This window comes from Lagopus muta, chromosome 5, assembly GCF_023343835.1.
Source record: "Lagopus muta isolate bLagMut1 chromosome 5, bLagMut1 primary, whole genome shotgun sequence".
NCBI classification, from domain to species: domain Eukaryota; kingdom Metazoa; phylum Chordata; class Aves; order Galliformes; family Phasianidae; genus Lagopus; species Lagopus muta.
The window spans coordinates 39,177,810-39,192,383 of record NC_064437.1 but is presented as its reverse complement, the minus strand read 5'-3'; the positions used below and the strand labels follow the sequence as shown (position 1 = coordinate 39,192,383).

General features: G+C 39.9%; 1 protein-coding gene across 6 annotated transcripts in view; it reads left to right on the top strand.

The window, feature by feature from the left end:
* RTKN2 (rhotekin 2) overlaps positions 1-10,864 on the top strand; it is a 189,228-nt gene extending 178,364 nt beyond the window's left edge. For all 6 annotated transcript variants that reach the window (XM_048946438.1, XM_048946439.1, XM_048946437.1 and 3 more), the window contains 3 exons: positions 1,856-2,021; positions 3,968-4,075; positions 5,616-10,864. In XM_048946438.1, coding sequence (XP_048802395.1) covers positions 1,856-2,021; positions 3,968-4,075; positions 5,616-6,151 — 810 coding nt within the window. In that variant the 3' untranslated portion in view covers positions 6,152-10,864. The remainder of the gene's footprint in view (positions 1-1,855; positions 2,022-3,967; positions 4,076-5,615) is intronic.
* Positions 10,865-14,574: the final 3,710 nt, after the last annotated feature.

The following is a 14,574-nucleotide window of genomic DNA, read 5'->3' as shown; positions in this document are numbered from 1 at the left end:
CTTCCTTCCAAATGCAGAGCGCTCCCCAAGCCAGGGGACACCCTTGCATGGCACAAGGCCTCTGCATGTTCTCAGTGCGTGTTAGGCAGCTCCCTTTCCTTCCAGGCTCCAGCGCTGGCCAGTAAGGTGCTGCCTGGTTCCTTGGTGCAGGAACTCATCACCCCATCGAGATTTGGGCCGAGGCTGGGCTGCTCTCCTGGATGTGCAGTGTTGTAACAGGTCTTTGCTTGCTTGGCCAGGCGGAAGTGTATGTGCAGAGATGTTGCGGGCATTCTGCTTCTGTTTTTGTAAACAAAGTGGTGTTAATTACTCATTTGTTCACCGTGTTGTTGCAAACAGCAGTGTTGACTAGTTATTTTCTGGAAAAAACTTCTGTTGTGTTTTGTGAGACTTCTAAAATTTTTCAGTGTCTTACGCATGAAACCTATGTTTTTTTTTCACTCAATGACAAGTGCTACTTTTTATGGTAGTAAAGGCATAACAAAGAAACCAGATGCAGTTTTATTTTTGTAGTACGTAGTCTGGCTGATAAAATCAGTTGAACTATGTCCCTGAACAGAGGGGATAACCTTGGCTGTAACAGCACTGCTGCATATTTCTGATATTAGTTGAACGTTTGAAGTAACGATTCATTAGTTCTGAATGATTTATGCTGCATTTGTCATCGTTTTTAATTATTTATATTGCCCTAAATAAGGCAAAACTAAATTCTGAAATGACAAATGTTTGGTATTACAGCAAAACTTTTTTTCATGTTGGAAATGGTTTTAAGTTGAGAGAGGGAAGATCTAGGTTGGATGTAAGGGGAAATTCTTTACAAAGAGAGTGATGAGGTGCTGGAACAGTCTGCCCAGAGAGGTTGTGGATGCCCCATCCTTAGAGGTGTTCAAGGCCAGGCTGGATGGGGCCCTGGGCAGCCTGGTGTAGCATTAAGTGGGGAGGTTGGTGGCCCTGCATGTGGCAGGGGGGTTGGAGGTTCATGATCCTGGAGGTCCCTTCCAACCCTGGCCATTTTGTGAAACTTGTTCAATGGAACTGTATGAATAGCTTAAAATGATAGAGGCCTTTCCCAACCTTAATGATTCTAAGATCGAGTCCAACCATGAGCCCATCTCCACCACGTCCCCAGGTGCCACCTCCACAAGTTTCTTGAACACCTTCAGGGCTGGTGAGCCCACTGCCTCTCTGGGCAGCCTGTGCCAATACTGCATCACTCTTTCTGAGAAGATACTTTTCCTCATATCCAACATGAACCTCCCCTGGTGCAACTTACGGCCATCCTGAACTTTCTTAGCACTCTTGACAACTTCTACAAATGCTCCTTTAAATGGAGACATGATGAGTATCTGAATAAATTTCTTTTGCAGTTGCCTTTGCCCTGAATGTTCTGAGTCACTGAAATTCAAGTAAAACACATACGTTCAATAAGAATAAAAAATTGCAAGATGTGTAGTAGGAGATCTAACTGTGAAAAAGTGATTGTGCAGATGAAGATTTTGGAGAAAAAGAGGTGCTTGCTATTGTTTTAGGTTTTTCACCCAACAACTGTGAAAAGTGATGCATGAGAACAGCTGGTGAAAGTACTGGGAGGGGAATCACAGAATGTACATTCAGTAATTATAATAATTCTGTTCCATTCTTTTTTTCCATATATTGTATCATTTAAATCGTTGTGTGAGAAAATACTTTTATAAGCAATTCCTGACCTTAGTTCTTTTCCCTTTTTTTTTTAATTGGAGATTAATCTGAATTAGGTAGGAAGGCCAAATTATGCTCCCATTATGCTGTCCCTGGCCATAGTCTTGTAGGTGTTGAGCTGAGGCAATAACTCATTACCACAGTTTGTCATATTTAGGAAACCAGAATTCAATCTGTGGATAAAGACTCCAAAAGAAGAACCAATAGCTTTTCTGTTATCAACCCCCTGCCTGGAGAGGCTGCGACTCAACTTTTTGCTACTGACAGTAGGGAAGAGCTTCAGAAGTGGATGGAGGCTTTCTGGCAGCACTTCTATGATCTGAGTAAGTAAGCAAGCAGTGCTAGCATTGCGCCCTTCCTGAAGGATGTTATGTAACATCAAAGGAATCTTTGAACAATTTCAATCACAATTGCCTCATAATCCTTTGTTTGCAACGATGGGAAGAAAAATATTCTTTGGAATAGTATTAGGTGGTGGTCATAGCTATTGGGAGACAAATATCCGCACATTCAGTCTGGCTTTTTGCAGGAAACAAGAAATAACTGTGTCCACAAATCCAAAGTAACTTGACCTCTTTTAGCAGCATTCTAGATGATTTTTAAAGGACTAATAAACTCTCACTATCTCTTCCTCCACTTAGCTGAGTGGGGCTCCTTCTGCCTGCACACCCTTATCAGGTTTGTTGGTTTTGTGAGATTCTGCAAGACTGAAACCTTTGGGCCTGGAAGCCTTAATGGGAGGGAAGTAGTGAAGATGCAGGATCCATCTGGGGCCTTGGCAAGGATTCAGATTCAGCCAGTCCTTGCGAGTAGAAACATGTATATTCCTTACCCAGCAGTATTATGTATTACTTAAGTTGCAGTTTGCTGTGTTAAGGATTGATTTTGCTGGCAATTCTCAGGTTTTGGTATGGTACCCCCTGCCACAAGGGAATTTGCTCACCTAGCCACAGTCCCATCCATTCATGCAAACACACACTGCCTACTGGAAACTGGTGACAGCTGTAACATGATGCAAGTGAGGTAAATTGATACCCTGAATTTTTTATTTTCCATGTTAAAATGTTTGAAGATCTTCAGTTTGGTTTGGGTTTTACTTTCTCCAGTAAGCTGTCTTAATGACCTTGGTAACCTCTGTAACAAAGCTGTTCTTACAGCAAGAAACGAGTTTCTTCTCGTATAAGACAGCAAAATGGTTTTCAGGTAGCATACCATGGTTCTTGTTTAACACCATGTATTAACTATAGAAACTATACAGACTAATTTGTCTTCATCTTTTTCCTCTGCTTTAGTAGTTTGACTCATAGGTTTACTAGGAGCAGAGAACAGCTGACAGTTATTACGCTGTCACTGACAAAATACAGTTGAATCCTGACAGTCACTTTCACCAAGGCAGAAAACAGAACCAACTCAATTGATGAAATGCCAGTGTTTAATCAGAGGCCACACCAAACAAATCAGTGAACAGAGGTTTTCTTATGTGGGTGTTGTAGTTTGTAGTTCTACTCCTTTTTCTCTGAGCTACAAGAAGAGGTTTTATCAATTACAGAAAACACCAAGCAAAAACTAGGGCATCTTCTTTAAATTAGCTGTGGAGTGGGGTAAAAGAACTACTACTTATTCATTATAGATAGAATACCCATAGATTTTTTTAAAGACATTTTCCTTAGGTACAGAAAAAATGGGTCACTTACCATTTAAATGCCTTTTTTTTTTTTTCTTCAGTGGTTCTAAAAAATCTCTTAAAACTCATGTGCTTGGAAAACTTGGAATGATTGGTATGAACAAAGTAATTTTACTGTGCCTTGTTTTCCTTAAGGTCAAAATCTATTAATAGTAAAAGAGATTTCCTTGTCTGCTGGCAGATAAAAGGCGAGTTACCCTTTATGAAAGACAAAACTGTTCCTTTACTATAGTGGTTGTGTAACACCCAGCTTGCAGTATGTTGATAAGTTATCATTTTTTTTTCTGGTGAATTTATACTGGGTTGGGGGTTTGAAGGCAAATTATGATATTTAATCATTATGGTATAACAGTACTGTTGGGATGCTTCAATTAAAAGTGGTAGCTCATAACTTCTGTGCTAAAAGTCGCAATTAATTAAAAGTTGAAAATACTGAAAATGCATCCTGAGCATTCCTGCTAAGTAAAAGTAGATGCTTACTGTTTGGTATTGCTTTGGAGATGGGTTGTGTTAGGAAACTAATGACTTCGTTTTTTTCAAGCTGAAGTGCTGAAGTTCCAATCACTGTTCTCTTTTCTCTCTCAGGCCAGTGGAAACATTGTTGTGAAGAACTTATGAAAATTGAGATTATGTCACCACGGAAACCACCTTTGTTCTTGACTAAAGAAGCGACCTCTGTCTACCATGATATGAGTGAGTGGGATTTGTCTTTTCAAGTTGCAGGGTAACAGAAACAACATTGTCTGCATTGAGATGGCTTCTGGTGTTGATGTTGAAACGCTGAGTTTTTCAAGGGCAATTGAGACAATGAAAGAGCGACATAATTGCATACCAAGGAGTTCATGTTAAATCTGAATTTGTAATTGCACCATTTTATTTATTTATTTAACCTTGAACCAGAAAATCTGTGATCTAAACTGTAAATAGGGAGACCTGAACACGAGAAACAAAGCCACCACTAGAAATAAATGCTTGCTGTGGGAGTAGCATAAAGCACAAGGAATGTAAAGGCAAAATGGTCTCATCTAAAAAAATTAAAATTATTTAAAAATTAAAAAATGAAATAAAAATTAATTTGCTCTTCTTAACACTACTTTAAGGCTTACCTAACTTAACTTACCTACTATTTTTTCTTAATAATGTTGAAAAATATGCTCAGAAAATACCTGGATTGTATGTAAGACTTAGTTTTGCAGAGCAAAATAGTTTGCAACAGGATTATTTTAATAGTTTCATTACAGAAATAATATTTACCGACTAGAAAAAGTAGGTCACTGTTTTAATGGATCTAATGCAGTAATGGCTGAAAAACACTGTGCGGCTATAAATGCCTGACTGCTTGCTGCTTGAGATTGGAATTGTGAAGATGCTCAAAATGCCGTGTGGGTCATCGAGCTCCTGTGCATCAGAGCAGCCAGCAGTCACAATACTACCTCAGCTGTGAACACAGAGCGGGAAGGCAGTAAATCAGCTATACAGAAGTTCTATGAAGGTAATGCTGGAGTATAATTCTGCTGATGCTCAAATATATCAGTGTGGAGCAGAACACAAACTCTGCTTCATTCTTAATATACCAGTGTTTTTCTGCTTACTGACAGTATTCATAGGTAAAATCCTGTGTTTAAAATTGTGTTTAAAATCCTTAACGTGTGACCTGAAATAGAAAAGATATTGCTTCTGTTTTAAAGGCTAGCATTATTGTGGTCTACCTAGAAAATTCAATATGAGAGATCAGAAATAGGGCAAGAGTCTTAAAGCACATAAAGAAAAATGGTATATGTAAAGACGTTCAATTTTCTGCAGGCTGGAGGCACAGGAATATTTAGTCATACATTTTTCCATGCACCTTGTGTAAAATGAAAATTTCAAAGTGCTGTACAGCAAAATATATCTATTATGAAGATTGTGTCTCTGTGTGTGTGCATATATATGTATGTATGTCTATATATATTTGTAATTTTTTTTCAGCTTTTGCTTGGAAAGAAGGATCAATTCCTACTCTGTTCTCTCAACACCAGCTGTCATGAAAACAGTTCTCTCCTGTCCCCCAGCTTTCTCTTATGAAAGCATATGTAATCTTTTCCATTTCTTCCATTAATACGCTTAATAGCAGCCCAGGTTTCATGAGACATGGTTAATACAGTTTTGTATTCTGAACAGTAATAAAATAGAGAGGAGTAAAGTCATGGGTAGCATTTTAATCTGAGTTAATTGCTGTCCCTTAAAATTACAGGCATTGATTCTCCAGTGAAACGTGAGGGCTTAGCTGATATCACACAAAGAAAAATTGAAGAGAGTGATGGTGACTTCCTGCTTTGCCAGCAAAAAGAGCCTGCGTCTTCCTTATGGGCTTCACTCTTTGATGGATCTCACGAGATGGTTGTTCAGAAAAATATGCATACTGCAAGTCCTAATGATGGCAGAGGGAAGAAAAGAAGAGCTCCACCTCCACCCTCTGATAAACCAGCGTACAATGCAAAAGCACGTGGGAACGCAGAGGAACGGGACAAGGAGAACTGGGAGAGGCCTGATGGCACATCTTGCAGTTCTTTAGATTCAGTGTTATCTATGGAAACACAACAATTGCAGGCACCCACTGCTGCTCCTCGCAGAATCTGTCCTTGTAGGAAAAACAGTTTGGCTGACCATAGGAATCCCATGTCTTTGGTTACTAAAACAGAGTCTGAAACCAAACCGGTACCAACCCCTAGGCAGAAATGCATCACAGAAGTGCTAGACCCTAGGTCACGGTTACAGCCACAGACTTAATTACTGGCTTAGAAAATTCCCTGGAATTTTAAGTTCTTCAGCCTTATACGGCAACTTCTGAGTGAAAATTAGTATTGGCATATAGTTTCTAAATACTGAGGCTATAGCCTTGTTGCTTGGTTGCTTTGTTGTTTTGTTTCTCTGTTTTTGGTCTTTTATCTAGAACACTACTACTAGCTGCATTATTCATTTACTTGTTATTGCTAACATCTGAATAATTACACAAATAATGGGGAAGGGTTTATCTCTATCTCAAATAATGATGCTATTTTTGAAACAGTGTTTCAGTACTTTTCCCTTGAAAAACTGTCAGTATTCAGGGTATCTCAGTGTCTGTGCTGCAGGGCTTTTACTGTGGGCATTTCCCAGTCCCTCTGCTGATCCCGTCTGCAGCTCCTTAAACTGATTCAACAGGGAATTTCAGATATTCAACACCAGTCTCCCAGAACTGATTTTCCTGTGCTTCATGCTTGGTTTCACCTGAAATATTCCCATATCTCCCTCAATGTTTAAGAACTGCTGCTTGTAAGATAATGTGCTGTGAACAGTTACTGCACTCTTCTGAGTGGCTCTGGATGAGTTTCTGAAGCAGTTCTACCAATTTAACAGGATCTCTGTGGTCCTCTGTGCTGCGAGCACGTCTGAATGGACTGCGTCTGTCTGCGTACGAACAAGAATGGAATCCATCAGTATGGTTTACTTTGGACTAACACAAACATGTCAAAGCAGTACTGCCTATGAATACCTATTTGGGATTTTTTTTTTTTTAATCTTTTTTTTTTTTGATGAATGAGGCTTTGTAGCATCACTCCTCCTTCACGGAACTTCTCAGCTGTTCCTTGTAGATAGCTTTTTGTAAAGGTGACGGCATTACTGGTAAACAAATAGGTTTTTTATTTCCCCACTCATTTTTTAAAAAGAGAACAAATTCTTCAGTTGAAAATATTGAACTCTGATGTTCTTATGTCACCATTCACCATTTTTATAAGAAGTGTGGGTTATTATGGTTCGTGTGGCACCTGCAAAAAATCTATTTATGCAGAAAAGATTCCTTTTTCCTGGATCCACAGCTTAAATATCCAGCCCTTTCCTTGCTTGATGCGTTTCTCTCAGAAGCTGGAACTCAGCCAGGAGCAAAGGTCTGCTTGCAGATTTTCCTCTAGAGCCTTAGTATTCAGACTTGTTGAGTCATATCAGCAACTGTATACATACACTTCATTTTTTTTTTTTTTTTTTTTTTTTTGAAAGTACAGATGGCTTTGGGAGCTTTACCATTTCTCTGGAAGGTATTGTGTGCGTGGCTGGTTAGTTTGTTTATCTATTTTTTGTCTTTTGCTAAGCTCTTGCTATACAGTTGTAAAGGTATCTGCTGCATTTCCTCAGTAGTTCATTGGCTGTTTGGGATGGAATTTGATGGGCAGGTTTCATTTACAAATCCCTTGGTGGGATTAGAACCCTCTGTTTAAGAAATGTCATTGTTCGTTCTTCATTTAATCACATTCCATTTTCCCTTGGAAACAGCCGTAATAATTCTTACAACAAATTGTGCTGTTACTTAAGTGGATGGTTTGTGAATGGTTTATAAATAGGAACAGAAAAACTGAAGAATAACGATGTGATTATGTAAATTAGACACAGTCACTAAGTGGACTGTGCAATTCTGAACAAGAAATAGGGAAAAATAAACATAGGGGAAAAAAGGTGCAGCTGCAGATTATTTAGCTTTAAATCTAGCATTAAATGTAACTCTCCTACGAAAAAAAAAGAATATCTTTTTTCGTGGTAACCCCCTTCCAATTAGTTGCTATATTTCAAAATAAATCTCTTAAATATACGAGGCAAGAAGACAACATAACGAGAATTCATTTTTTAATTCAACAGGCCATTGAATTTCAATGAGCAGTTTCCCTGTTAAATTCAGGAGCTTTGTTTTGAACTACAACATACATATTTTAGGCAGGCATTTAATATTAAATTCTTCAAGTGACGAGCATTCGCCCATCCCTCCTGTTGCAATAGTTAATTACCTCAGGTACGTTTTTCACTTGATTTTTCTATTTGCATTTGTAGCTCCACCTTAAGTTATTTTGGTCTTTTTATGCCTTTGATTGCTTATATTGATCTCTGTAGTATCAGCTTTTCTAATTGCTTGTGTGTAGCTATAAATCATGATTATGTCCCTTTTAACCTTTTCTCTGATGAGATATACTGAATTCCTTAACTTTCCTATGGAAATGAATGCTATCCAAGACTAATTCATCTTCACGTTCTTCTCTGTACTTCTCACATATTTAAATATTTCTGTGTGACCTCTGAATGAGATGCTACGTGCCAACAGTGATCCAGCAGGACTATACAGACGTAGTCTGATCTTCTTACTCTGATAAATACCTCCCTACCCTATTTCCACAGAAATCACATTATCCTCCTTTTTGCAGAAGCATTACCTTGGATGCTGACTTTTACGGCTCAGGTCCTCTTCAGAGTCTCTTTCTAGAATGTGGTACTTCGTCCCCTTATTATCCTAACGTATTTTTTCTTGGAAGTATACACTGTATTTTACCAGCCTTAAAATACCGCTTATGAAGCGATCCAGATTGCTGTGTGTAAGTGACCTGTCCCCATTCTTTACTACTCCAGCAGCCTGCATGTCCTTTGCAAATTTATTGCAAGTGATTTTTACAGTTTCTTCCAGATCATTGATTTTTAAAATTGAATGCAAGGCAAGGTTTGTAGAAAGAGGTGATAAGTTTTTATTAGATTGGTGACATGGGTGGGGGTGGGGAAAAGCAAACAGGCCATTGAGTTCATGTCTCTTTTCCAAGAGCCTTTAAAAACTGAATAAGACGGAAATTCAGGGCAAGCCTCCATGCATCCTGCTGATTCCCTATGAATACTGCATTTTGAAATTAGTTATCTGTTTTCAGCGCAACAGTCTGTATTGATCTTTATCTGTGATGGGTATTTTAGAGAAATGAACGTTCGTCTGGTTTGCGCCGGGTGCCCCGGGGTCCTAAGGATAACACTTCAGTGCAGGTGTTTTTGTAAGCTCAGCTTACTGGATCAAAGCAAAAAATGCAGCCTGTTGTCTGAGACCTCTTCTCCATGAGGTTGTGTGGATTGACATACGCTCTATCCTTGAGTTAGTCTCATACCATCCATTTCACTGCATTGCCCTGGTCACCATAAGCAAACGAGGCCATTAATTACCCTGATCATCCTCTTTCCTCACAACAGTATTGTTGCAGTCCTGCGAAATGTCGTGACACTGCTGAGACTTGTTAAACTAATTACATGTTTAGGCTCCTACAGCTGGAAATGTTTCTGCTACCGAATGCAGTTTCTGCTATTTTAAGCAACCAATATATAATCCCTGTTATGAAGCATCAGTTGACTTCAGGTTTTAATATTTATTGTACTGACTTAGTCTTTTTTCTTTTTTTTTCCCCTCATGTGTTGCCTCTTATTACTGCCTTCTCATCTTCTGTTCAGCAGGCTGCTTTCACTGATTAAAAACTGCAGGCTACCAGTGAGCGTTGATCTCAGCAATACAATAAAGTCAGTTCTAGTGAAGAGATTTGTACTCTGCTTTTGTCTACTCAAAAGAACATAAATAAAAGTAATAAAGCCAGCAAATTCTAGGAGTATAATTACAAGATATATCTGTGAGGAAAACTTAATTTTTTTTTGGCGTTTCCACGCGGTGATAAATTGTAATATTTCACTAAGACGTTCGTCCCCTTCTAATCATTAAAAGACTTGCTCAGGAATTAGATCTTCTCCATTGTTTTTTGCCTCAAGTGTGCCTGACTGTAACAAGGGCGAAAATGCAGCAGGAGAACTCAATAGCTGAGTCACTTGACTAGCATATATGAACAGTGCCGAAATAGGAACTAATTCACAAAGGGGGAAGGGAAGGGAAGTCAGGCAGCCTCCAGCTGGGGTGAGGCTGGGTAGGACAGCATGAGACCAGTGGCATCTCCTGGCCCTTGCAGCCCAGGTATTTGCCTCTCACAGCTGTGCAGGCAAACCAGTGCACTGCTGCCTTGTGGTGGAGTCTGGAGCAAAATAGTGTTCATGCAGAGACACTGCACTGCTAGTGAACTGCCCCACCTGCCTACTGTTGTGCAGCAAAGATGTTGGTAGCTTTGTGCATCTTGTTCATTTGCTGCTTCTGAGCTGCACTGATATGCTGCTTTTGTAAAGAACACGTCAAGCTTGCTCTGAAATTTGTCCTGCTTGTTCTCTGCTGGAATTAATTAATTTCTGCTTAAAAGCAATTAAGTAGTGAGATTGCAGCCTTGAAGTATAGCAAAGACAACAGCCAACCTTTCTGTTAGGAAGCATGGTTTAAAAGCTAGTCCAAACTTGAATGTGAATTTCACGTAGCACGAACAACTTCTGCAGTGCTGCCTGCACAAGGCCTTGATTTAGCAACTTTTTAGATGGTACTTTGTGTTTTGTGCTGTTTACTTGGTCTTGCAATTTTGAAGACTTTAGCTTAAATGTTTACATTTTTATATTTGTAATTTTTTTTTCTGTAGTAATGGTTATAAGTAGTTATTTCTATGGTACTTTTTACATATCTTAAAAATACTGTCCGAGTATTCAGAATTGATTTGTAATTAATTACAGGAAACGAATGTATTGTGAAATATTGGAACAGGAATTCTAATGTTGTGCTGCAAACGTACTGTATTTGGATTGAAATTAAAGGTGCTTTTAGAGAAAAAGAGTTTCGGTGTCATTTCCTTCAGTCCTAGAATTCCATAAACTTTTTTGCCATGGCTGGTGGCTACTGTCCAATCAGAGGACCTATGACTACCTTCAAAGAGCTCGCATCCGACCCTGACTACTGAGCTTGGCCTCCAGCTACTGGGGGCAGCAGCAAACAGCACTGCTCTTGGTTTTATTAACAGAAGGAAGAAAGTATTTGGCAGTGTGTATTCCTTGCTCAACTAGTAGTGCAGTGTATCCAGGAGATCTGTGAGTGCTCTGCCAACATCACAAACACCATCCTTTTTTTCCCCCTTGCTTTGGGCAATCTTATAGTGACTCCTGTTCTTGCTGGACAGAGCTCAGAGCAATTCTGCCTGCTTAAAGCTAACTGCTGCTCAAGTGAGGTATACTTTTAATTATTGTAAAAGAGCTGTAATAAACATAGAGGGAGTTGTTAGATGTTTTAATTGTAGACTATTTGACTGATTTATGAATCCGTGAAAAAAACAGTATGATTGATAATTGCAAGGCAAGCCAACGCTGTGGAGTGTTTTAATGAAGATCGTCGTACAGCTAATGCTGCAGTTTGCTTTAAGCAATGGTAGAAAAATCAGATAAGATGATCTCACATACCAGTGCCAAACGGTTATATTGTGATCCTTCCATATGTGTATTTATAGATTCACAGAAAAATCTGTTTGTGAGACATTAAAATGCTCTTCATAGTGAAAAAGCAATTTTTCAACATGTTTAGATCAAGAAAGCTTTCTAAGTGTTCTTAACGTACCTTCCCAAAGGGAGAAAATTCATAACTAGTGAAGCATCTTTCACTCCATTGTGGCTTGTCTTCAGATTTCTGTAACTTTCACAGTGGGGACAAGAGAGTACCAAAAAGAGGATTTTCTTTTCAAACTTTTACATTTGTACATTTTCTTTCTGAGAGGCAGTCAATAAGAATCTCTAACCTGTGGTTGGGGTTTGTTTCATCACTGGGTATGAAGGTGGTAGCAAAATATATCAAGAACTTCACATTGTTTTCTTTACCCTGAAGGCAAATGGCACCAGTCTTTTCCATCTTTCTTTGGGTTATACGTTCAATTTTCTGATCAGTGCACGTTTCCAAATTCCACACACATCTTGATTATTTGGTGCCCAGAGCTGAATACACTTTAGCTGAGGGGTACTCTTGGGTTGCAAGAGCTCCATGTAAAGTATTGCCTATGCCTTAGCTGCTCTTTCCCCCTTAGTGAAAAACAAATGTTTCCATTGATCTATGGCTGTAATCAATAGTTCTTAAATAAAGACCTTAGGAAAGAAAAGAGTTTCCTAGCTCTGCTCTAGTGAACTTAACATCTGACTTTCAAATTTCTCAACGGCCGGAAAAATATGAATGCGAAACTGTCACACGTAAGATGCTTTGTCCATACAACATTTGTTTTTCAGATGGTAGCAGCTGCTGTACTTCTTTTGTTTTTGCGTGATCATTATTCTTTAGTCCCTCACGGCTGTACACAAGAGTTGAGAGTATTTAAAATAAACTGAAAGCAACTTACTGGGCCTTCTCATGATGTGAATGTATCAGCTGGAGTCACGAGAGCTGGTGTACAGAACTGCCAGACTCAGCCTGCTGATCTGGTCGGTAGGAAAATCTGGTGCTGGATGCAGCTGCTTTGATGATATCATGGGAATACGTTTTCTCTTGGCCGCTCCAAGGAAGCACATCATGTGGAGAAGAAAGGGATGGGAATGAGCATGGTGTGGACATCTTTTCTCACACTGATCTGAATTTAGGTGCTGCAGGTTTGCCTAGGGAGTCAGGACGGACAATTCAAACAGGAATTTCACAGTCGGAGAGCACGGCACCCTTTGTATGAAGAATTTACCTTTGGGTGGCTTTCTGTTAAGGCCTTTGTTGGGCCCCTGGCTACTCTTGCTGCAGATCGGTCATGTCACAACGTATCTGTCACTGGCTCCAGGCACCCAGAGCAGTTCTCCCCCTTGCAATGCAGAAAGAGTCCCTAAGGGATGCATCAAAGCATCCCTTTGGTTGGTGAGGAGGTGCAAGGGTTTTAGTAATTTTCATTATTTTAATAAGAGTTTTTGTGTTTAATACATGACAACTTGTTTGTGACCTCATGAGAAAGTTTTTAAAATATCTGGTTGGCTGTTACTCTTCAATGAAAACCAGTCTGCTTTCTTCAGACTAACTCTGTTTTATCCCAGTGCCTGCTGTTGCCACTTACCACTACAGACCAACACACACTTTTCTATTTCCCCATTAAAGTAACGGTATAATTCCTTGGTAGGTAAAGTTGGTTAATTTGCAAGCACTAATGCATAGCCCACTATTTACATTTTTTTTTTGTAGGAATAAAACAGAACAACTGTTCACTGTTACTCTTATAGCCTGCTAGACTGAAGTTTATTTACTTGCCTTTTTCTACATTTGTCCTTAAGCAGGGCAAATTCTGTCACCTATACCTGCAAAATGCAATTAAAAAATACCACCGATTATTGTCAGGCTCCATCTATATGCTATTCAGGCACTGAAGACAGCCAAAGGGTTAATCAAGAGGAAGAATCTTACTTGAATCAGAGTAGAGTTCCAAGGGTATTTGTTCAGTTCAGGCAGTTGGCCACACAGAGCAATGCAAGGTCACAGCTCCTCAGATTCTCCTCCTGTAAATGGAGACAATGACAGTAGCTTCCATCGCACTTTCTGAGGCGCTCCTTAGCCATGCCACATTTGGTGTGGCAGCGTGATGCTCTGTCACCAGGACTGAAACAGCACCAGGCACACAGGCTCTCCTGAGCTGGGAGTGTGCAGTGGCTGTGTAACTGAGGGGCTGGGGGTGGGCTGTCGCTGTCACTGCTAGCATTTCCCTGCATTAGCAAGGCTTTGATGCAGCACAGCTAGAATGCCAGTGCTCCCACTACAGCTCTTCCCCAGCACTTGAGAGCTTCAGCCCTCGTGGCCGGGGACATTGAACTGCAGCTGCACTCACCTCCTGGTTCCCACTGCTTATTTATCTCCTAGTGGCACTGGTCATGCAAAGATTTCCTCTCCCATTTGGACTCCTGCTGTACTATTTCAGCATAACCCCATGTCCAACAGGCCTGCGTTTTCCACTTATTTCAAACTAATAAATAAAGAAAGTAAATTCATTCCTTCCTAGAAAGAGCTAGCACAAAGCAGTGTTAGAGGAATGCTGTGGGAGTTACACACTGTGACTGCTGTTGCCACTGCTGCTTCTAAGTTAGGGCTACTACCTTGCTCTGCAGCTCTGGGCTCCATTTGCATCTCAAACTTCCTCCAACTTTCTTCCCTGCCCTTCCTCAGACTCCAAAAGTGACTCAGGGTGGAGGAAAGCTTTATAAGGAGAAAGAGTTGAAGTTTTCATTTCTACAGCACTTAACTGAATAAAAGTATTTTTAACATAGGAACAAGGCAGATTTGGAAGATGACTGTATGAGTTCCATATGACCCACAGCAACCCAAACAGGAAATTTTCAGAAAAGCCATCTGACATTTTCACTGCCTTTCAGCCTACTGAGCAACTTCTTCAGCTTGTTGTAGTGACAGTATTCAAAGATTATCCTGCTCCGTCCTCGTACTTCTGTTCTGAAGCCCCTTACAACAAAAGTTTTGAACATTTGAGCTCTCCTTCCCTTTTGGTGTCCTGTAGGAGTCAGTCCTTTCTGGT